General features: G+C 44.0%; 1 protein-coding gene across 1 annotated transcript; it reads right to left on the bottom strand.

Moving 5' to 3' along the window:
* Positions 1-900: 900 nt before the first annotated feature.
* Positions 901-23552, bottom strand: tmprss5 (transmembrane serine protease 5). Its single transcript, XM_033049471.1, has 13 exons — positions 23414-23552; positions 17421-17973; positions 16271-16369; positions 12421-12537; positions 11206-11335; positions 10255-10368; positions 9021-9064; positions 7928-8090; positions 5345-5523; positions 4618-4716; positions 4391-4533; positions 4144-4296; positions 901-1466 (listed from the first exon to the last, which is right to left on the bottom strand). Exons 1-13 carry the CDS (start codon positions 23414-23416, stop codon positions 1461-1463), a joined length of 1803 nt encoding a protein of 600 aa, XP_032905362.1. The 5' UTR covers positions 23417-23552; the 3' UTR covers positions 901-1460.
* Between the last annotated feature and the right edge of the window lie 617 nt (positions 23553-24169).

The following is a 24169-nucleotide window of genomic DNA, read 5'->3' as shown; positions in this document are numbered from 1 at the left end:
AAAATTATTTAAAAAATATATAAAATCTAACATTTTCCATTTTATCACTGTGTTCTTTTACTAAATTATTTTATATGCTTGATAGACACAAAGTACTGGAGTAACTCAGCAGCTTAGTGCATTACTGGAGAACATGGATAGGTGATGTTTTGGATCGGGACTCTTCTTCAGACTTCAGTTTGAATAAAGATCCCGGCCCAAAATTTCACCCATCCATGTTCTCCAGAGATGCTGACTGACCTGCCGAGTTACTCCAGCATTTTGTGCCTATCTTCGGTGTAAACCAGCATCTGTAGTTCCTTGTTATTCCATCTTCTGTGTGCTTAGTTGATGCAGTAATTAGCCCAAAAACATTGAGCAATGTGAAATTTGTCACGGAGTCATAGAGTGATACAGCGTGGATACAGGCCTTTCGGCCCACACCCACACCGGCCAACAATGTTCAAGTTCAAGTGAGTTTATTGTCATGTGTCCCTGATAGGACAATGAAATTCTTGCTTTGCTTCAGCACACAGAACATAGTAGGCAGCTACATTAGTCCCACTTGCCTGCACTTGGTCCATATCCCTCCAAACCTGTCCTATCCATAAATTTGTATTTTTACTTACAGTGTGTTGTAAAGAGTTGCTGAAAAATATCAGCTGAGTCTGGGTATCAACCATCTTTGGATTGTCCCCATTACCATAGATTAGTGTCCACCAATCCAGCAACTGTAGACTGAGTGGGAAAACTGATATGGCTATCAAAGAGAAGTAGGTTTGTTTCTCAATTTTTCAAACTCTTTTGTCTTTCTCGGTAATAAACTTGGAAAATAAAATAACCAGTTCCAAGGGGTGATAAGGCAGATGAAACTTCCCAGATATATACTCAACAAGTTGAATATGTCTCTCATGAACAAGGCAGTTTGAAAAACAATGTTTATTTTGCCAGCTACCACATATTCACAGCAAGAGCCATCATTACAGCACTCCAAATGAAGTGAAATATAAGCTAAAAAGATCATTTTTATGTTTTGCTTCAGTCCTGATTTGAACATTTTCACTGAACCTGATCATCAGCTATGATGGCCAAAGTGATTTGAGAACGGCTCATCTTATTATTTGTGTCAAAACAGATGCAGATTCTCAAACAATGCATTGAAGAAATGCACAAAACATTGAGGTGCATAGTGGTACACTTTTAGTTCCATGATGTTGGTATTTAATGAGGCAAACCACTTGTTTGTAAGAGTCAATGATGCAGAGTTAAGGAGCCAACATGAAAGTCCACTGATATCCATTTGGGAAAACCAGGTCTCTGAGCTTATTCTGGGGAAGCAAAATGGTTCTCACTCCATGGGTCGGATGCAACAAATAGCATTAACCTTCTTTACACTGAGGGTTGTTCCATTCTGCTTCTGTAAAGCATTCTTCTTGTTGCTCCAGTAGATGATTGAATGCTTTCTGAGCCATAGGCTTGTGCTATTCCTAAGAAAGAGAACACATCACAGAATTAAACTGATCGTCATTTAGGCACAAGGGAACAGGTGTAGCTTTTAGCTGCTGCTTATGGGCCTGATCAGACTTTGAAAAAAGGTCATGATTTCCTTGTTCTCTGTCCTCCACATTCCTTCATGGTCCCATTACTGTTGATTATTCTACAGTATAAACATGTGTGACCTCTTCCTCCAGCACTGTGTTCAGTTTCTCGTTCCTCCCAGCATCTACCCATCATGATTCCTTGCACTCTAATATCTTTCAGTGAAATCAATAAAAAGAATAACAGTACAGGTAAAGCATGTGCCTCCCAGAACCAGAGATCGAGCTTCATCGCTGTTAGTGTGAACTTCCCTGTGACTGTATGGACATTTGAAAACCATATTGTTCAAGTTAGACACAAAAACCCAGTATAACTCTGCGGGTCTGGCAGCATATCTTTATTCCATAAAGGAATAGGTGATGTTTCATACGGAGATCCTTCTTCAGACTGAAAAAGGGTCTTGACCCGAAACGTTACCTATTCCTTTTCTCCAGAGATGCCGCCTGGCCCGCTGAGTTACTGGAGATATTGCCATGGGCACCCCAGATGGGTTAGGGGTGTAGGGGAAGGATAAAGCATTAACAGAGCACCTACATTCAAGATTCAAGAGAGTTTATTGTCATGTGTCCCAGATAGGACAATGAAATTCTTGCTTTGCTTCAGCACAACAGAATATAGAAGGCATGAATACAGAACAGATCAGTGTGTCCATATACCATTGTATAAATATATACACACATGAATAAATATAACGGATAAAGTGCCACAGGACCATGGCCCCTCACTGACCCCCAGTGCCCTCACAACATAATTTTCTTCCTGTCTTTGTACCATGAGCAAGTTTGGAGAAGAGTTTTGAGGAGCAATGCTAAATTGCCAGAGAGACCTTCTGTGCCTCCCTGCATGGACTGCTATCTCCGTGGAGACCCACTTCACATTGATCCTTACCCGTTTGCCACAAGAACTGTGTGAACATCTGTAGAAGATCTCTACTGATCTGTAGCTCATTTACTGCATCAAAGACAGTCCTCGTCCACAGCAACGTGGCTTCACCTGTTTGATCTCAGTGATAAACAAATGGCACCTTCTGCTCTGGGATCTGTCAACATTGGTACTGGAAAACAACTGCCCATAAGAGCTTTCATCATTGGGAAAGGATTACACTCCTCAATATTAAGATGGGTGTGAATCATCAAAGCCATTCGTAATAATGAATGACATGTGCCCAGGAAGCAGACATGACAACCTTAATCTCGAGAACATCCCGCAATCAGCCATTTTCAGGGATCAGCAATGTTTGATGGATCTTTGGGACGGGGTTGGGGTGACCCTCTGGTTCCTGGTTCCCACATGGTGGGTGTGTGGAACGAGCTGCCAGAGGGAGTCAGCTTCATAGCAAGTATTATGAAGGTGAGTACATTTAAAAGACATTTGGACACGTTTTCAAGAGAGAGTTAGATTTAGCTCTTAGGGCCAAGGGAATCAAGGGATATGGGGAAAGCCGGATGATCAGCCATTATCACATTGAATGGTGGTGCTGGCTCGAAGGGCCGAATGGCCTACTCCTGCAGCTATTTTCAATGGTTCGATTGTACATGGATAAGAAAGGTTTAGAGGGATATGGGCCAAAGGGCTTGTGTGTGTAGATGGGGGCATCTTTGTTAGAGTGGGCGTTGGGCCAAAGGGCCTGTTTCCATGCTGTATGATGCCAAGGCATACCACAGTAGTTGAGTTCAGATCAGTGAGAGTCACCCAAATAACAATTACTGATGAAAATGACATTGATCTACTAAAAGTGGGATGCAGTTTCCACATCAGTCTAGGCCGTCCTGCAGAGTATGTTGATCAGGTACAAAGACCATCATGGTGTGCTTTGACTATCTGCCTTAAGTCGGCAGTACAGTGGCACAGTGGCAGAGTTGCTGCCTTACAGCACCAGAGCCCAGGTTCAATCCTGACTAAGGGGGCTGTCTGTACAGGGTTTGTACTTTCTCCCTGTGAACGTGTCGGTTTTCTCCAGTTTCCTCCCACATTCCAAAGACGTGCAGGGTTGTAGGTTAATTGGCTTCTGTAAATTGTCTCGTGTTAGGATGTGAAACTGGGATAAGATAGGAATGTACGGGTGATTGCTGGTCAGCGTGGACCTAGTGGCCAGAATGTACGGGTGATTGCTGGTCAGCGTGGACCTAGTGGACAGAAGGACCTTTTTCCACACGCTATCTCTAAACTAAAAACTAGTCTCTTATTTGGTTCAGGGTCAATTTGTCTGCTTACACCTCTGTGATAGGTTTTGCAATGTTCCACAAGTTGCTGCTATTTACATGAAATTTTCTTGGATTTCATGCATCTGTGAAGTGTGAATTCATGTAAGCACGGCTATTTGTCCTGGATTCACAGACCCATGAAGACAATATTACTGGAAGGTCTGAAGTTGAGTAGTAATATCACTTCTTCGCAAGTCCAGTGTGTGTAAATGTGGAACTCATGGAGACTGTGTTAGAAAGCTAAATGTTGCTCATTTGACCATGGATAGATGGGGAAATAAAATGAGGTACAACTGAATTCATCCTTTTATTACTAAAATTTACAGTACTTTATATTAATTTTGTAGAAATGTGTTCTTACCTCAATAACACTGTATATCCATTCCCTGAATTCTGAAACCTTTGTGTAGACTCCAGGGTGATTAGCTTCAGCGCAGCCCAGCCCCCAACTGATCACCCCGATGAGATGCCAGGTGTTGATGCCCTCACATACCAGTGGTCCACCGCTGTCACCCTGCAATGTATATCCACAGGTTCAGCCCATCTCTCATATATTGGCATCAAACAGTCCACATCCCAAACCCTTCACTTGAGCTGCCATCCATCACCTGGCATGCGTCCACCTTGCCCTCCCTGTATCCAGCGCACAGCATTCTTGGTGTTAAGGCCCCGTTGTACATACAGCTGCTGTTACATCGCTCAGTGCTGATTAGAGGCACAGATGCTTCCATTAATTTATTTTCCGTATCGTCTGAAAGAAGCAAAGCATTGATGAGTTACACGCCTGCATCCTCTGCTGCTAACGTCCCTTTATCCCACCGTACATCACACTCACAGGCATCTGCGCTTGCTTGGCCCCAGCCTGATATCCAGCACTTCCTACCCGAGACCATGTGCGGATTGTATCTGGGCAGACAGATCGCCCTCACTGTATCTGGAAAATAAACAAGTATTTGAAGATGCGTGGAACTGCAGAGAATGCAGAATGAAGAGAAGAAAGGAATAGGGATCTGTTGGCTTCAGTAGAGCAGGCAGAGCAGTGTCAGTGAAGTTACAACTGAACACTGACAGTCATACAGGCAACTCTCCTGTGTACATCTCTTTGCTTCACTAAATGAATGGTTTGCACTCAAGTAATGCTGTGTCCTTCCAAACAACCAAATATGTCCTTGAAGGACAGTCCGCTGCTATGTGAGCCAATTGAACGGTTATCTTGTCAGCAGTGGGAAGGCTGAGCAATTGGTACATGTCAATGACACTGATTGAGGGAAGGAATATCTTTGTCTAGGGTATGCTGCTCTTGCAAAGACCCAGCCACTGCAAGAGTCTGCATCTTTTGGAGTGTGGAGGTAAGGCAGGTTGGGGAGAAATAGAAAGAACAAATGGAATATTTGCAGTTAGAGATGTGTCTTTTGCTAGAACTCCATTGTACGGAGGAAAGGAAAAACAGATTAAAAATCATCCTCATTTAAAAACTCTGGATGCACATATTTTAGTTCACGTTTAAAATTAAGTTGCATTGTACATGACATCTTTAGCACTTGTTCAAACAAAGTTCCTACTTGAAAATGTAATAGGTCTTGTCAGCTTCATCAGGGCAATGTCATAGTCGTGCGTTTCATGGTTGTAGCTGTTGCTGTAGATTACTTTCTCCACTACGTAGGTGGGAAGGCTGGTGAATAGAATGAGTTCTCTGTCCACAATCCCAACATACACCCGCCAGTAGCGTGCCAGTGGTGACCTGAAACGGAAGGAGCTCCTTAACAGAGGTTGTGGATTTGGACGATGGGATTGAAGGCTTTGTGGCCAAGTTTGCAGATGATGCTAAAATAGGTGGAGGGGCAGGCAGTGTAGAGGAAGTAAGGACTCTGCAGAAGGACTTGGACAGATTAGGAGAGTGGGCAGAGAAGTGGCAGATCAAATTCAGTAGTACAGAGTCATGCATTTTGGTAATAAGAATAAAGGTGTAGATTATTTTCTAAATGGAGAGAGAATCCTGAAATCAGAGGTGTGAATGGACTTGGGAATGCTGGTGCAGGATTCCCAGAAAGTTAATCTGCAAGTCGAATCAGTAGTAAGGAAGGCAAATTCAATTTCAAGAGGACTGGTACACAAAAACAGAGATGTAACACTGAGGCTCTATAAGGCTCTGGTCTGGCTGCATTTGAAGCACTGTGAGCAAACCTGGGCCTCATATCTGAGGAAGGATGTGCTGGCTCTGGAGAGGATCCAGAGCAAGTTTACAAGAATGATTCCAGGAATGAAAGGGTTAGCATATGATGAGCGTTTGACGGCACTGGGCCTGTACTCACTGGAGGTTAGAAGGTTGAAAGGGGACCTCTAATGAAAGGCATAGAGTGGATGTGGAAAGGATGTTTCCACTGGTGGGAGAGTCTAGGACCAGAGATCAAAGCCTCAGAATTAAAAGACACTTTTAGAAAGGAGGTGAGGAGGAACTTCTTTAGTCAGAGGGTAGTTAATCTGCGAAACTCATTGCCACAGACGGCTGTGGAGGCCAAGTCAGTGGATATTTTTAAGGCAGAGATAGGTAAATTCTTAATTAGAACAGATGTCAAGGGTTATGGGGAGAAGGCAGGAAAATGGGATTAGGAGGCACAGATCTGCCATGATTAAATGATGGTGTAGACTCGATGGGCCGAATGGCCTAATGCTACTCCTATTACGAGTGAACTTGTAAATACCGGAATTAAAGGAAACATAAGTAGGCTCCACAGGTCATTGAGTTTAGCCATTGTTCAATAGGTTATGGTTGATCCTGTACCTTGTGCTGTGCACCCTACACCCACCTCAACTCCATATCTACTGATTTCCCCTAATCTACAATACACCCAGCAACCAAACATCCATGCTGTGTCAGGAGAGAATTCCCAAGATTTGTAACTCTGCATAAATATAACATCAGTACTACATGAACAGCCAGATGTTGAGACGATGTCCCTTGTTCTAGATGCTGCATCTGAAGCAACTGCCCGTTTACTTCCCACACTGCCACTTCCGTTCAGAAACCAAAGATAAAAACCTCTCATTTTTCTCGACTTCCATGTGGTGGAGCAAACAGGTCAATGAGTCCAAAAATTCTTATTGTTATCATGAACAGATTCTTATTCTTACAGTATGTAGAGGTATTGTAATGATGTATTTCTGTCTGACTGGAAGGCACGCAACAAAAACTTTTCACTGTACCGTAGTACACGTGACAATGAACTGAAACGATTCTCTTACGTCTGGCAATGTCCTTGGAGTAAGCTTGTTTCTGATTCAGTAACTTTCCATTAGAACAAATAAGGATGGGTTGTATGCTTGAGTGTGATACTGGAATGTGAATTAGTGGAGAAAAAAATGATTCTGACATTAAAGCTCGGGTGCATTGCTGAAGTAACAGAAATAAACAGTTGTTATGTTGTGTTAAAACTGAAGAGATTTGCTAACTGAGGCTGAGTGATTGAGAGATGATTCTTATTGTTTCACTCCATGCTTAAGCACTTGCATTAATGTGAACGAGAAATAAATATCAGAGGAAATAAATATTGCCAATCAAAATACGTGGTATAGATACTTGAATCTGATTGTTTTTTGAAGCAGGGATCATGGCATGGATATCAGCCTCCCCTTCATCAAACCACCACCTACTGGCAGATGGTTCCATTAGTCAGTAGCGTTGAATAATGGATACTGGTTAGCACCAACAAGTGAGGACAAATACTATCCCATGGTGACTATTGAAACTGCAGTGTTAACTGACATTGAAAGTGAAAATTCACAGCAAGCAATCTATCCCACTGCAAATGATGCCTGATAACTCGGTAAGATGGACACAACAGCAAACAGTCTACAGAGTCCCATTAAATACAGAGATACAATCAACTATAGTGAGATACAGGACCCTTGAGCCAAGTTAGAGCTACTCATAAAAGTAAAGTTATTTTACCAGAAAAATGTTGAGTATCGGATAGTTACAGGTTACAATTTGTGCATCATCAATCCTCAGTTACTTGTAACAATGTGGGTCCCATGTGTAATCAATGTGAGGATCAACATTAAACTATCAGATTTGCTCCAGAATAGGTAAGGAGGAATATGCTTATCTAGAGAGCATGGATGTTGTTGATGAAAGAGTGACTGACCTGTACACACAGTGAGCTGCGGTGATGAGCCAGTACTGGGTGAGGATGGAGGCACCACATGTGTGCTTGTAGTTCATGTACAGGGTGACCTGCCAGGGCCAGCTCCCCTTCGCTGCTTCACTCCCTCCAATTATCATGGAGAAGTCGTGCTTCTCTCCGCAAACTCCATGTTGAAAAAGACAGTGAGTTAAGGTTAGGCAGCTCGTATAATGATAGGTTGCAATAGGCTTGACTTAAACTTTGGGTGCACTGGAAGCAGTGGCGGACTGGGTCTAAAAATATTGGTTGCCAGGAGACAAAGGGGGCCCACTTCATCAGGGGCCCACTTGCCATCGGGCAAGCTGACACCCTGGCCAGTCCGCCACTGACTAGAAGTGAAGAGGAACCAGTGCTTAGATCGCTGGTCTCATGGAATCAATACTCATGAGCCTTGCTTTGCAACAGTTAGTATTGCTCCAGTACTTAATAACCACCCAGCATTAGTACTTCAGTGTCCTTTCTCAACAGAGAGTGTGAGTGGGGGCAGGAGAGGGAGGGGATTGCTTTCTTTGTAAAGGAAGGGATATCAGATATAGTCTTGACACAAAAGGGTACACTTGGCTCAAACTAATCTTTGATGGCATCACAATGGTGCAGCAGGTAGCGCTGCTGTTTCACAATGCCAGAGACTCGGGTTCAATCCTGACCTGTCTGTGTGGAGTTTGCAGGTAGTGCCTATGATGGCATGGGTTTCCTCCGGGTGCTCCGGTTTCCTCCCACAACACAAGGACATGTAGGTTTGTCTGTAATTTTGCCCCTAGTGTCTGTTTTTGCTAAATGTCATTGCTTAATAATGAGCAGAATGTTATGTTCATGCAGATGTAGGATTCTTAATGACACGACTGTAAGGCTGACTCTCACTCTAGTGAGTGAAGTTAATTGATACCGAATAGTGAGAGTTGGTTGCAGTCGGGTCACTCCAGTGTGGGAGGAACATGCAGTGTTAAAGGCAGCTTGGTAGATGATAGTACCTTAACCCGCACGCCAAACCTGCTTGAAGATCGCCAAATTGCAAGAGTGATTAAAACATTCTATTTGGAGCAGATGTACTTACCAGAGCATTTCAATGCTATTACATTTCCAGATGTACAGCTGGTCCTGGCAAGAAAGAAAACAAGGAAACATTTTCCTGTAGATGCCACGAGGAATGGAAATACCTTACACCACCAACAATATTGAGTGAGTAGGAAGTGGGTGTATTTTATCTTGTTCTAGTCACTTGGGACGAAGGAGGTACATATTGGCCGTGAGATGGTTGAGAATTCTATTTCCCTCTCCCTTAAGATTGCTTACAGATGAGGCTGAGGTTAGCATTGTATTCCAATTCCAGAGCTCTATCCTTTAACAGAGCGCTGACTGACTTCACTAAGAGTGATTACAGGGGCGAGGAGAGTGGCGGGCGGGCACTGTGAGGGCCAAGCCTAGATAGAGGCATCGAAGATGAACTTCTACCTCAAGAGGCTGTTGGGTGATTGTTTCAGACTCCGGTTCAAACTTTTATTATTCTGCGAGATTGAAGGAGTTATAAAGGAGACAAAATAAATCTTGACGTTATATCATTTATCATAAAGAGTGTAAAATAGAGCAGTTACTAAATATATAAGTGACTAGTAAGTATGTTAGTCATTACAGAAGTGTTTTTAAACTTTGGATAGTAGCACACTGGCACAATGGTAGAGCTGCTGCTGCCTCATAGCGCCAGGGACCCGGGTTCGATCCTGTTCTTGGCTGTTGTCTGTGTGGAGTTTGCACGTTTCTGTGACTTGGTAGGTTTCTACTGGGTTCTCCGGTTTCATCCCACATCCCAAAGATGTGTGGATTTGTAGGATAATTGGCCTCTGTAAATTGCCCCTACTGACTGGGGTGTGGGATAACATGGAACGAGTGTGAACAGGTGATCAATGATCAGTGTGGACTCGGTGGGCCGAAGGGCCTGTGTCTATACTGTATCAGCAAAGTGATCTTGTAGGCCCTCCTTGGTCATGACTGACCATGGGTGATGCATCCTAGCTGTTGGCTGCTTGCTCCAAACCTCGTGTAGAGCAAATTCTGCTAAATAGATATGTTTTGTCTTGGTTATTATTATAGAACCTCATAATTACCCTGGTGTTCCCTTTACCACCAGTGACATGTACTACATTCGAGCACATGTGGTTGTGATGGGTCTGATGTCTGTCAAAAGGCTCAACAAGACTGTTTGCTTCCAACACATTGGTTTTGTTACAATTCCCACTTTCTGCAGAAACACGTGTAATTATACAACGCACATCAGAGGAAATGTGGCCAACCTGTGGCTCCAGATGTTCTCTAAATTGCTGTCCAGCTCATCAGTAATCTCGGCGAAACCCTGTGTGTAATTACGTTCAATCTCACTCACACTAATTACACTCCAGCCCAGGTATCTGTGGAATAAAAGAACAAATGACAGGATATACATTTCACTGTCGGTATGTCAATATATAATCAGAACCTGCAAACATAAGTGCTATTATTTCTTCAAATCAGCTTTCTTTTTGCATTTAACACATTGTAAGTATCGGGAAGTGAATTTCTTTGAAGTTTTCCCAATGAACATTTTACATTTCTGCTGTGAGATTGTGAACCCGATGCACAAAGCTGGGATTGCTTGTTCCCTAGTTAAATACAGTAATACATTGGAGTGTTTGTCACTAGTGGCATAGCTGCTAGAGCTGCTGCCTCACAGCGCCAGAGACCTGGCCTCGATCCTGACCTCACATGCTGTCTGTGTGAAGTTTGCACGTTTTCCCTTTGACTGCGTGGGTTTCTTCAGGATGCCACATCCCAAAGATGAGTGAGTTTGTAGGATCATTGATTTCTGCTCCAATCTTGTAGTTGTTAAGGTAGTGGGATAATGTAGAACTAGAGTGAACGGGTGATCAATAGTCGGTGTGGAACTTGGGGACTTTAAAGTGATGTAGGGTTTTAATAGGGGAGAGATACTCTTAACTGGCCTCTGAAATGACCCAATAAAGTAGTTTGTTCAAAGGTAATTTAAGATGCCTGACACCTGAACCAACCGAATACACAAAAAAAAAGCAGGAAACATGACACAGTGGAAAGAAGTACTAACAGAGAACACTTGGACCAAAAATCTAGTGTCTGCTGTAATTTCTCTGTAATTTTCCAATGAATTGATTCTGACATTTTGTTAAAAGGTTTAACTCCCTGATGGGAGAATAATAAGTTCTTAATGAGTAGAGTGAGAATGTAGAGCTTACTCGATATGTCCCATGTATTTACACATCTGTTTACCCAGCGAGGAATTCCACTTGGTGTCACATGCAGGAAGCCAGCCAGATTGGTTATATATCTCCAATAGCGAATTCTCAGAATTAATTCTGAAAGAAACTGAGAGCAAAATATTTACAAACTAGGCAGACATTAGGTCTGAAGTAGGGTTTCGGCCCGATACGTTGCCTATTTCCTTCGCTTCATAGATGCTGCCTCACCCGCTGGGTTTCTCCAGTACTTTTGTCTACCACAGACATTAGGTCAAAGTTCAGAAGTACATTCCTGGGGTACACTGGCTCTAGAGGCAGATTCACTCCAGGGACAACTAACACAATTTTAAAGCCAGATGCATGGTTTTAGGGCAAATTAACTCTGGGTGCAGATGAGAATTGCAGATTATCATCAGAAACAGATTTACAAAAGAACCAATGTAACTGCATGAGCAGATGAATGGTTGGAGTCTAGGAACCTGAATATAGAATATTGTTGCAGTCTGACTCTGATGTTTACGAGGATATTGCCAGAACTTTTACAAGGATGTTTCCAGAACTTCAATGTCTGAGCTACAGGGAGAGGTTGGGCATGCTGGGTCTATTCTTTACAGCGCAGGAGGATGAGGGGTGATCTTATAGAGTTGTATAAGATAATGAGGGGAATAGATCGGGTAAATGCAGTCTTTTACTTAGAGTTGGGGAATCAAAAACCAGGGGGCATAGGTTTATGGTGCAAGGGGAAAGATTTAATAGGAACCGGAGGAGCAACCTTAACACACAGATGGGTGTATGGAACGAGCTGTCAGAGGAGGTGGTTGAGGCAGGGACTGTGACAATATTTAAAATACATTTGAAAAGTACATAGATAGGAATGGTTTAGCAGGATATGGGCCAAACGTGGGCAGGTGGGACTTGTGTAGGCATGGGCTAGTATGGCCGAAGGGCCTGTTTCCATGCTGCATGACTATGATTAAATGACTCTAACGGTGTAACAAGAGGAATTGATCAAGAACCGAAACAGATTAAGTCCAGGGAGTGATTAGGATGAGATTAACTCCAGGAGTCATTTAACTCCAGGTGTAGACTAACTCGTACTGTAGTCCTTGCTGAGATCAATATAGATCAAGTATTGATCCAGTATTGGTTGAGTAATTCCTCTAGCGTGTGTTTGTAAAGTAAGCTCGCTATCAGGACCAGGAGATCACTAACCTGTGAGTGGAGCATTGTTGCTGGAGTTTTGCTCAGTGGCGTTGCAGTCTGTGGTGGGTTGGTTGCCACCGGTTGGGATCAAGTTTTTCTTCTCAATCGGCCTCTCCAAATGTCTCACTAATGTAAAACAAATAATTACAGTAAATCCGACTTCCATTTAAGATGTCACCTCAGTCTGAAGAAGGGTCTTGACCCGAAACGTCACCTATTCCTTCTCTCCATAGATGCTGCCTCACCCGCTGAGTTTCTCCGGCATTTTTTGTCTACCTTCCATTTAAGAATCTCTGTTTGTTTCTTCATGCACATGTCTGCTGAAGGAAAATCGGGAATACATCATGTACAAGAGGATATTGTAAAATCGGGCGTTCTGGAACATTCCGCACGCCTCAGGCAATTATCCTCAGGGAAGAGCTACCAATAGCTGGGAACCTATGAGATTACAGTGTTGTATTGCAACTCCGTGGGGTGTCAGGGGAGATATAGGCAATGGCAATAGAGAAGGCCAAAGACAATAATGTCAATATGGGAATGGGAAGGAGAATAAAAATGGTAGCAATCGGGGGATCCAGCAGACCTTGAATAAAAATGTTCTCAGCACAAGGGTCACTTGGTCTAGGCTTGGTCTCGCCAATGTAAAGGATGCCACATTAGGAGCATGGAATGCATTGGTTTAAGTTTGTAAATGTACAGGTGATCCTCTGTCGCACCTGGATGGGCTGGGTGGAGGTTAGAGAGGAAGTACAGGTGCAGTAGTTGCATCTCCGGAGGTTGCAGGGAAAGTAGCTGGGGCGGGAATGGGTTGGGTGGGAAGTGACGAGTGAATGGAGGGAGGTGTCTCTACACAAAGCGGGAAGGGGTGGGGACGGGAAGATGTGACTGGTGTGGGAACTCTATCCGGTTCCATGTGGGAGGGCAGGAGGAGCAAGAGCAGAGGTGTGGCCCACAGGGACACACATGAGATATTTGAGAGTTGTCTTGTTGGTCTTTCATTTGCCTCTCTAACGTTCTTGTCTGTGCCTTGAACCCTCTAAACAATATCAATAATTATCATTTATTTCTCATTTGAAATTTGAAACGTTTCTCTCCCAGGGCTAAGGGTTTATAACAGATTATAAAATGTTGCAGTAACTTTCTTAGCTTGATGTCTGAAAATAGTTTAACCCGTTTATAATTATGATAAGTTACATTTTACTGTAGAACACATTAGTCAGCACTTTACATCAGAATGCAATTAATTTATTTTCTACTTGCCCATGTATTACTGATTTCCCTTTCTGCTGCAGCCCTAAGTCGTACACTTAGAATGTGATGTTCACTTCCTTTCTTTTTAATGGAGCAACATGAGTGGTACTGTATCTGGAGCAGCTTCAAACACTCGTTTGGGTTGATAGTACGTTCAATAAATAACGGAATTATTCATGCTTTGTCACCAAGAAGGAAGAATTTAGTGTCCATCCACCTTTTTGTTGGGTATAAAATAGACACCTGTGAATGAGTTTATAGGTGGGCTTGATCTGTGAAGGATTTTTACTTTCTATATTGGGGTCCCATTGAAGTCCTTCCCCTCCTTGAGAGAACAGAGGAATGGCATGGATGTGTTTGCTCCACCAGGAGCCAGCATAAACTCAATGGGCTGAATGGCCTCTTAACTAAAATATTCTTTCATTCAATAAATTATCTTTTGGCTGTAAAATACATAGGGATATCTTCAGGTTGTGAATGGCACAAAACATTTTTGTTTTTTAAATTCACCCAGCTGCAGATTTTATATCAGTTTTCTCGACTGAACTAAGGAGTGGTTCCTCCCTGCAGGTTTGGCTTCCAGCACAAAGTACATCCCTCCCATATGAGTCAGTCAGTGCAAGTATTGATAGTTCTTCTTGCTTTTGGGCGGTGCCTCAATCTTTAATAGTTTGGTGACTGACATCATGTCAGATTCACTTGAATCACCTTTCCTAACCAGTTTCAGTATTAGATCAACGATTTCAAAATTAATTCTCTGGGTGCAGGTGTTTGTATCTAAGCCAGGCGCTCGCTGTTGGGGTGAACATGGCCGATACCTGCAGATTCCCGTTTACAAGGAATCTCTTTCTATCTTCTTGCACATCATTAATTACTGACTATTTAAGGCAAACAGAGATATCAATGTGAAGGAAATCTTGCATCTTGCTTTTCATATTTGCTGAATGGTGTGGACCAGAGATAGGTGTGGACAATGAACCTGGGGATTTGAGTCTGAATCCCAACACACTGGATGGGCACTAATGCCACTGAATGAATAACTTGTCCATGCTGATCCCTAATGGAGCAATCCCGTCACATCCCGCAGAGTGTTTTCCTCATGTACTACCTAGTCTCATTTAGAGGGCATATATTGATCCTGTTTCCACCCCATCCAATGAACTGCATAACATTCCCAATAAGCTTAACATAAACTTAACCGGGCAGTGTGGGGATAATATTCCCCCTGTCTGGCTATCCACAACCAGCAGTCACAACCTCAACACCTGGTGGTACCAGCAATGGCTGCCTCGCCAACAGTCTGTTTGACCCTTCCTTCTTTGTTTTAATAGTATGTGTTAAATGTATGTTTTAGAGTTCCTTAACTTGTTTTATGTGGGGGGTGGGGGTTGGGGGAAACCATTTTAATCTCTTACCTCGACGGAGATGTGATTTTTTCCCGTATCGTATCTCCGTCCGCACTGCGGCCTAACATCGAGGAGCTGGCGGCCTCTGCTGGACTCCGGGAGCTCCACCCGTGGGAGCCTGCGGGCTTAACATCACGAAGCTTTCGTCTCTGGTTGGAGACCAACTCCGGGAGCTCCAACCGCAGGAGCTTTGATCGCCCCGACGCGGGGGCTTCGATCTCCCCGACGCGGGGGCTTCGATCTCCACAACTGAGGATGGTTCGACTGCCTCGACGCGGGAGAATGAAAGGGAAGTAGATTGAACTTTATTGCCTTCCATCACAGTGGGGAATGTGGGGAATCCGCTGTGGTGGATGTTTATGTTAACTTTTATGTAGTTGTGAGTCTTGCTTTTTCTTATAGTATGGGTGTATGGTGATTTGAATATCACTGTACCTTAATTGGTACATGTGACAATAAGAGACCTTTGAAACCTTTGAACATCAGGTTATTCTGAACTGAAATGAGACATTTCTTCTGCCAGAGGGCAAAGAATCTTTAAAATTCCCTTCACCAGAGGAACGTGAAGACGCAGCCGCTGAGCATATACAAGGGGGAAATCAATGGATATTTGTATCTCTCTCCACACAGACATGACTGTTTGGTTTGTGAGGGGCCCTAGTCTCTCTCTCGGCCCTCTCTTTACCTTAATGTACATAAAATCTATTTGGATTTCCCTTAATATTATCCTGCAGAGACATGTCCTGTGGCCTTTTGGCCTCTGGCTCCCTTGTGAAGAATGCTCCTCATTTAGCTGCACCTCCTGTTGCCTTGTGAAGTGACACAGACGCGTCGTGGGAGAGCACTTGGATGGTCGGTCCGGGAGGAAACAATGCCCAGTGTGTGCTGATGAAATAATTGGCCATCATATTAAAATTAAAGATTATAAATTCCTACATGTTGCAGCATTGATGAGACATGAAGATAGACACAAAAAGCTGGAGTAACTCAGCGGGACAGGCAGCATCTCTGGAGAGAATGAATGGGTGACGTTTCTTCAGCCTGAAGAAGGGTCTCGATCCGAAACGTCACCCATTCCTTTTATCCAAAGATGCTGCCTGTCCCGCAGAGTTACTCCAGCATTCCGTGTCTATCTTCGGTTTAAACCAGCATCTGTAGTTCCTTCCTACACATTCATGAGACAGAAATTGAAATTGCCTTACCAGTGAAGTAAATGCCAAGTACGATGATGGAAAGGATGGTGACTGCCATCAGGAGGGCCAGGATCTTCTTGGTGGCTCGAGGAGGTCGTCTACGTGGTCCTGTGGGACAGGAGGTGGAGTGGATTTACTGATGCCTTCCTTTCTCACTAACTCCTGCTCAACACAACGTCTGCTATGTCTGGAGACAGGACACTTTATGGCAGGAACTCAGCCCAAGGGGATCTCCAGGGAAATTATCTGACTTGATTAGACACCGATCCACAGGAGGAGGAGGTGATCAAACACTTGGTCAAAGCCACATACACAATCTTGGAGTAACTAGGCGGGTCAGGCAGCATCTCTGGACAGAAGGATAGGTGACGTTTTGGGTCGAGACCCTTTGTCAAAGAGATTGGATTTGAGGAGCTAATGAGAGGCCATTATTGACAGGTGTTGCGTGGTCCAAGGTGTCTTGGACTAACAATATGGTCACCAACACTAGAGCAACTAAGGAGGATTGATTAAAGTGTGTTTGAGAGAAAGCTAGCATTTTGGATCAATGATTTCCTCGAGCTCATGTTATGTCCTGTCATTATATCAGAGGGTTGCCAGGGCAGGGATGTGCTCGGTGGGGCCTTCATGTCCAGTGCTTTTTTTATGTACCCTTTTGTTCAATGTTTTAATCATAATGGTGAAAGTAGACTAAAGTATAATGTGGGAAACATTGTCACCAAGTTTAGAAGCTGCTGTAGAGTTACTGACCCATTGTGATGTGGACCATGACTATCCCGTGGTGTGTGGGCTGGTGTGTGCGGTACAGAACACAGTGTTATTCATCTACTCCATGGTGTATGGGCTGGTGTGTGCGATACAGAACACAGTGTTAGCTTCATCTACTCCATGGTGTATGGGCTGGTGTGTGTGGTACAGAACACAGCGTTATTCATCTACTCCATGGTGTATGGGCTGGTGTGTGTGGTACAGAACACAGTGTTATTCATCTACTCCATGGTGTATGGGCTGGTGTGTGTGGTACAGAACACAGCGTTAGCTTCATCTACTCCATGGTGTATGGGCTGGTGTGTGCGGTACAGAACACAGCGTTATTCATCTACTCCATGGTGTATGGGCTGGTGTGTGCGGTACAGAACAGTGTTATTCATCTACTTACTGAATCGTCGGCGCCACCGTCTGCGACGCACTGACGTGGAGACCGATTCTGGTGACATTGTAGATGTTGTCGCCTCTAATAGAGGAACCACTTCATTGGTCACAGCAGGTATGATTCTACTGAGATCATCTAACAAGATTGATTCGGATCCATGGGTGATGTTTCCTGAGCTAATACCGGGGGCTGTTTCTACATTGATTGCATGCAGTTCCACCACTGGAGTATCAGTGGGTTTGGCAATGTGGGGAGAACTGTCCTTTAAATCCAACAAGATTGATTCGGAACCCACGGTGGGATTTTCTAAGTGAACGTCTCCGGGTGCCACAGATCCTGCTCCTTCTAATGTGGACAACTCCAGCCCTTGAGTCTCAGTGGGTTTGACACAGCTGGAAGAATCATCGTGTGAATCCATTGATGCCGAGTCAGACCTGTGGGTGGGATCCTCTGAGGACTGTGCTGATAATGCTTCCGTTTTATTTAGCTCTAGTAAAGGTACATCCGCATGCTCTGGTCTCACAGGCCTCGACGTTCCAGTGGACTCCAGGTTCAAATCCTGCAGCCATAAATGAGAATTTCAGAAATTAGCAAGTGCAGTAGACTTTACTAAATATCTATTTTATGAGAAATATTTCAACAACACGTAGCTTTAAGTGTTAGCAAACTACAAACATGTTTCAAGGCATTTCAAAAGAGTGATGTGTATGAAGGACGTGCAGATGCTGGTTTAAACCATAGACACAAAGATAGACACAAAATGCTGGAGTAACTCAGCGGGCCAGGCAGCATCTTTGGAGAGAAGGCATGGGTGTCATTTCGGGTTGAGACTGTTCTTCAAAAGTGATAACAGACAAACAGAGTCCAAGAGTTAAACAGCGCAAAACCAGGCACGTTGTCCCACCACATCCATGTTGATGATCAGGTACTCGTTTATACTTATCCTGTATGTTTGTCTATAGCCTTCAATGCCTTGGCAATTCATTCATCCAAAGATAGACCTAAAAAGCAGGAGTAACTCTGCGGGTCAGACAGCATCTCTGGAAAAAAGGAATAGATCTGTCCCGCTGAGTTACTCCTGCTTTTTGTGTCTATCTTCGGTTTAAACCAGCATCTGCAGTTCCTTCCTACACAACAATTTATCCCTTATGAAAACATAGCAATGCCACAGGTTGTAGTAGATCTGGACAGTCAGGTGTACACATACCTGTCCCATGGACCACCTCATGAAGTTTACATCGCTCTTGCCTGAAACTAAGATGTTGATACACATGTGACTGGAACGGCCTGCCCCTCAACATGATCTCCCCAACTCTTGATGGTCCATGAAGTCAAATAGTCAATCAGCAAAAATATAAGGTCTTAAGCATGTAAGGTTTAAAGATGGAAAGAATACAGAGAAGATTGTTGGGGCTGTTGCCTGGACCTGCATGGGCCTGCATGGACCTGCATGGACCTGCATGGACCTGCATGGACCTGCATGGACCTGCATGGGCCTGCATGGACCTGCATGGACCTGCATGGACCTGCATGGGCCTGCATGGACCTGCATGGACCTGCATGGACCTGCATGGGCCTGCATGGACCTGCATGGGCCTGCATGGGCCTGCATGGACCTGCATGGACCTGCATGGACCTGCATGGGCCTGCATGGACCTGCATGGACCTGCATGGACCTGCATGGGCCTGCATGGACCTGCATGGACCTGCATGGACCTGCATGGGCCTGCATGGACCTGCATGGACCTGCATGGACCTGCATGGACCTGCATGGACCTGCATGGACCTGCATGGACCTGCATGGGCCTGCATGGACCTGCATGGACCTGCATGGACCTGCATGGGCCTGCATGGACCTGCATGGGCCTGCATGGGCCTGCATGGACCTGCATGGGCCTTCTCTACTGCTCTAGTTCCTTCCCACATCCGAAAGATGTGCAGGTTTGTAGATTAATTGGCTTCTGTAAATTGTCCCTCGTTAGGATATGAAACTGGGATGACATAGAACTGTTAAATAGATGATTGATGGTCAGAGTGAACTTGGTGGGCTGAAGGGCCGGTTGCCATGCTGTATCTTTAAGAACATGGCTGCCAACTCTCATGCATTGAGCGTGAAACTCACGCATTTCACAAAATTCTCACGCTCTCACGCTGATCACAAATTTCTCACGCTCAAAAATCTGCAGGTGCTGGAAATTCAAAATAAAGCAAAAATTGTTTTATTTACTCACTACCCTGGTGTGTAGTGAGTAAAACCATGAGGGGAATATATAAGGTGAATGCATAGTCTTTTTCCCAGGATATGTGATTCAAGAACTAGAGGGCATTGGTTTAAAGCAGGGATGTCAAACAACCGGCCTGTGGGATGATTTGGGGGGGAAAAAAAAGTAGTTTAGTTTCTCCTGTGCAGATGGTGTGGTAGGTGATCCCAGCACCGACCCCTGAGACACTGCTCACACCTCCCACCCTCACCTCCGGCGGCTCTGTGTCCGTCGGCCGCTCTGTCCACACCCCATGGAGTTTTAACCCCGGCCCGGAGCCAGGAGCGGACCGGGTGAGTGGGGACGTCGGTGCTGCCTCCGGTGCCACTGGGATGAATCTCGGGCTCTGATGCCCGACCCCCAGGTCACTGACCCCCACCTCCCCCGGACCCCAGTTGGACACAGAGCACCTGGGCCTGCCCGCATTCCGGGGGGCGAGGGGGGTGGGGGGGGGGGGGGGGGGGGGGGGGGGGGGGTGGTGGCATAGGGAAGAGACGGGGCAGGAGGGAAACGCTTCCCGGACATCGCCAAGTCTCCGCTCACTCCGGTTGTTGTCGCCACTTCACTGACACACACTGACACACACAACCACACTGACACACTCTCACACACACACTGGCACACACATGGTTTAAAGGGATATGGGCCAAATGCGGATAAATGGGAGTAGTTTAGATGGGGCATCTTGATCTGCATGAACAAGTTGGGAATGAAGGGCCTGTTTCCATGCTGTAAGACTATGACACATTGTAGAAAGGGTGCAATTGCTCTGGAGAGGATCCAGGGGCGATTTATGAAGATGTTGGCAGGCCTGGAATTTTTTTTTCACTTTGAAGAAAGATTTGATAACTGGGATTGTATTTTCTGCAGCAACGGAGGTGAAGAAAATACTTAATTGAGGTGAATAATATTATGAGAATAGGACCTGTTTCGCTCAACAAATAGTGATAGAAGGAACTGCAGATGGTGGTTTAAACTGAAGATAGACACTAAAAGCTGGAATAACTCAGCAGGACAGGCAGCATCTCTGGAGAGAAAGAATAGGTAATGTTTCAGGTCGAGACCTTCAGACTGAAGAGGTTGAAAACCAGCCATAAAACACAATGACTGGAGATGTGTGTTATCCAACTAAGGGCAGAAATCAGAATCATGTGTTCATCTTTATTGACATGACACCATAATAAATATATTACAGAAAAATAATGTAATGGGGTGGCACGGTGGCGCAGCGGTAGAGTTGCTGCCTTACAGAACCACAGGCCCAGATTTGATCCTGACTACGGGTGCTGTCTATACAGTATTTGTACATTCTCCTTATGACCACATGGTTTTCTCTGGATATTCCGGTTTCCACCACATCCGAAAGAAGTGCAGGTTTGTAGGTTAATTGGCTTCTGTAAATTGTCCCTGGCGTGTAGGATGGAACAGGTGTATGGTAGATTGCTGGTCGGTATGTACCTGGTGGGCCGAAGGGCCTGTTTCCATATATATGTTTTACATATATATCTTAATTTCATTGAACCATATACGATTGAATATGTGGCATTACTTTTGTCTTGTTTCTATAGTCAAAGGGTAAGGTTGATTGATTTATTTGTGTCGAACAATGATGGAAGTCCGACATGCCTTTTTTATCTGTTTTTTTCCTATATATATACTGAGTTATAATCTGATTTCCATATATGAATATAGTAATTCATGTGCTGCACCTGTTGATCAGAGCCTGGCTCGACTGTGGAATGTAATTTAGCCTAAACTTATTCATACCTAAACCTATTTAAATCCTAAATGTTGCATTCAAGTATAAGTTAAAAGACTCGTTACAGTATGCGCCAGATTACACAATTTCAAGCTGAAAAATGCAAAAGCTCCCAACCGTGGGAGGGGAGGCACATAGCTTCTTCAGTTTAATCCATTCTCTGTTTTCTGCAGCTGGCTGCAGCAGTAAATATCACTGTAATGAAATGGATCCCAAGCTTCAGGCAAGTGACAGGGCATTGATAATTTGCAAATGGGGAGTGGCTGTTAGTTTAAGTAAATGTTTTCCCAGTTGTTGTAGATTTTACAGCATGAGAATCCCTGGATGTATGAACACCTTTACCCAGACCCGTGAAGCTCACTCTCTACAGCAGCTGCCTTTAATGTAGTGAAACATCCCAGAAAACTTCTTGTACCTTCCCTAACACGTGAATTATACACGTTTATGTACAAGTCTTTACAAATGGCACTGTGTCCTGTGGATCTACAAGTGTAATTGGTTCACATCATCCTCCTCCCACACCTTCCCTCCGCCACCTTGGCCCTCCACCACATTGACCCCACACCACTTTGACCCTACACCACATTGACCCCACACCACTTTGACCCCACACCACCTTGACCCTCCGCTACCTTGACCCTCCACCAAAGATATAGAGGAGGCATATGGTCCGGAGACCTTTCATTGCGCATTGTCCCTCATTTTCTACACAGTTTTCCTTTAAAACATTTTTTTTAAAGAAGCACCTTATTTATTATAAACAAAGATCATAATGGTCTATCATAGAAGGCTAAGATAGACCAAGATAAACTGCAAAATCCAATGGACTGACATGGATTAAACTGCAAGAGGCATAACGGAGGGCCGGGTCTTATTCCTAAAATGGCGGAAATGACGTTGCGTACTACACTTCAGGCCATTGGATTTTGTCGGAGTGGTCTATCTTGCTCCTCTAGTACCTTTGCCCTCCACCACCTTGACCTCATGTCTGGTCCAACTAAATGCTTCTACATTTATACCCAAGTTTCTCCTTCAACAATAAATCCCACGTAATATCAGAATATCAAAATACAACTATAATATTTCATAAGATAAATAAAAGTTATAGTTAACATATTAGATTGAATGCCCATCACATTTTAGAATATCAGCTGTTTAACTATATTTGAAATGGATCCAAGTATATAATTATAATCATAATTATAATAGTACTTCATTAGCAACATATGAGGAATTTGATTTGCCACATATCAATAAAGAGCGACAATCAGTCCTGACGCCGTGGGTTGGTGAGAAACATACTGACAAAATCCAACAGGACTGGATCGTGAGCTGTTTCCTGCAATTAGTCCCGCGCATACATTCTAAACCTTTATACAATCACCTACAGTAAAACCAATGCTTTGCTGTAAAAAATAATTCAATTTATGGAGCACCTTTCATGGTCACAGGATACACCAAACTGTTTTAAACCAACAGAAAGTCTCAAGATAATCTATTTTAATGACAGATTTTGAGAGATATACATTGTCGCGGTACTTATTCAAGTGGGATGCTATGTAGCCACAAGGAGCTCACACAGCATCGATTTTACTAATCAGAATGACTTGTTTAGCACCACATCAAATGCATGTGAGTAGATTTTGTCTCTAACTCTCTGGAAGGGACAGAGGGCTTGAACACGCAACCTTTTGAGTCATGACAGGTTTTACTCATTGTAGGCAGCATCTTTGACCTGAACCAAGAGCACTGTACATACAGGAAGCACAAAATACACTGCCGTGCACCCAAAGCACCAGCTAAACATTGTGTAAAAGGAATCAAACATGGGGTGGCATCTAGTTGAAAAGGTGGCTTGTCTAGTCCCTTTCAGAAGCTATTCTGCAAATCCAGCCACCACAAAGGAAAGTATTTTTGACAAATAATGTAGTTGACATTTCAGTAACGCTGTGGTAAGGTTTCTAATTTTAGATACTTACCATCACTGAAGGTTTTCACGGGATGCGGGCCTTGCCAGTCAGCAGCTCATGTGTGGAGGTCAGTGAATGCGTTTTTGTTACTGATTATGAACTAAGTGTCTAGTCCTGTGACACTCTGAATGATAATGAATTACAATTCAGGATGAGCTTTTATTTTTATAGAGCAATCACGAGAGTTACTCAGCTGGTAAAACTAGTTTCCAAATGTCATGTGTAGGCACATTCCATGCAAGTAAAGCTAGGCAACCACTTGCTTTTACTTCTGGCTCCGACATGATTTAAAAAAATTAAAAAGTAGTGAAATGGCAATAAAGAGGTAAATATCCCAGCATCTCTATTATAATCCAAAGCACATGACAAGCAGTGATGGATGTGTAGGAAGGAACTGCAGATGCTGGTTTAAACTGATTTCACCGACTGAGAGTCTGAAGAAGGGTGTCGACCCGAAACGTCAAATATTCCTTCTCTCCAGAGATGCTACCTGACCTGCGGAGTTACTCCAGCATTTTGTGTCTAAGCAGTGATGTATGTTTGAGGTATCATCGCTGCTGTAATGTCAGGTGAATGATTGGCTTCAGACCTTGACAATTAAATAAGGGCGCTGGTTAAAATACACAGATTATAATCACAAAATCTGAGTTCCTCCCTCCAGCAGTTTGCTCCAGCATTTGTAGTCCTCTGTGTTTCTGTGATCATATAGTCCACCAGAAGTCACAGTGAACAGTCTGGAGGAGGGGGACAAGATTTAACAGAACT

The sequence above is a fragment of the Amblyraja radiata genome, chromosome 33 (genome assembly GCF_010909765.2).
Source record: "Amblyraja radiata isolate CabotCenter1 chromosome 33, sAmbRad1.1.pri, whole genome shotgun sequence".
NCBI lineage: Eukaryota > Metazoa > Chordata > Chondrichthyes > Rajiformes > Rajidae > Amblyraja > Amblyraja radiata.
Note: the sequence above shows the minus strand (reverse complement) of the source record. Positions and strands in the feature narration are given on the sequence as shown.

Excerpts from the sequence above, each read along its gene's own strand:
- tmprss5 (XM_033049471.1), bottom strand. Across the intron at positions 10,369-11,205 it reads AAATACATGGGACATATCGA|ATACCTGGGCTGGAGTGTAA; the intron begins GTAAGCTCTACA and ends TTTATTCCACAG. Across the intron at positions 5,524-7,927 it reads GCAGCTCACTGTGTGTACAG|GTCACCACTGGCACGCTACT; the intron begins GTCAGTCACTCT and ends CTTCCGTTTCAG.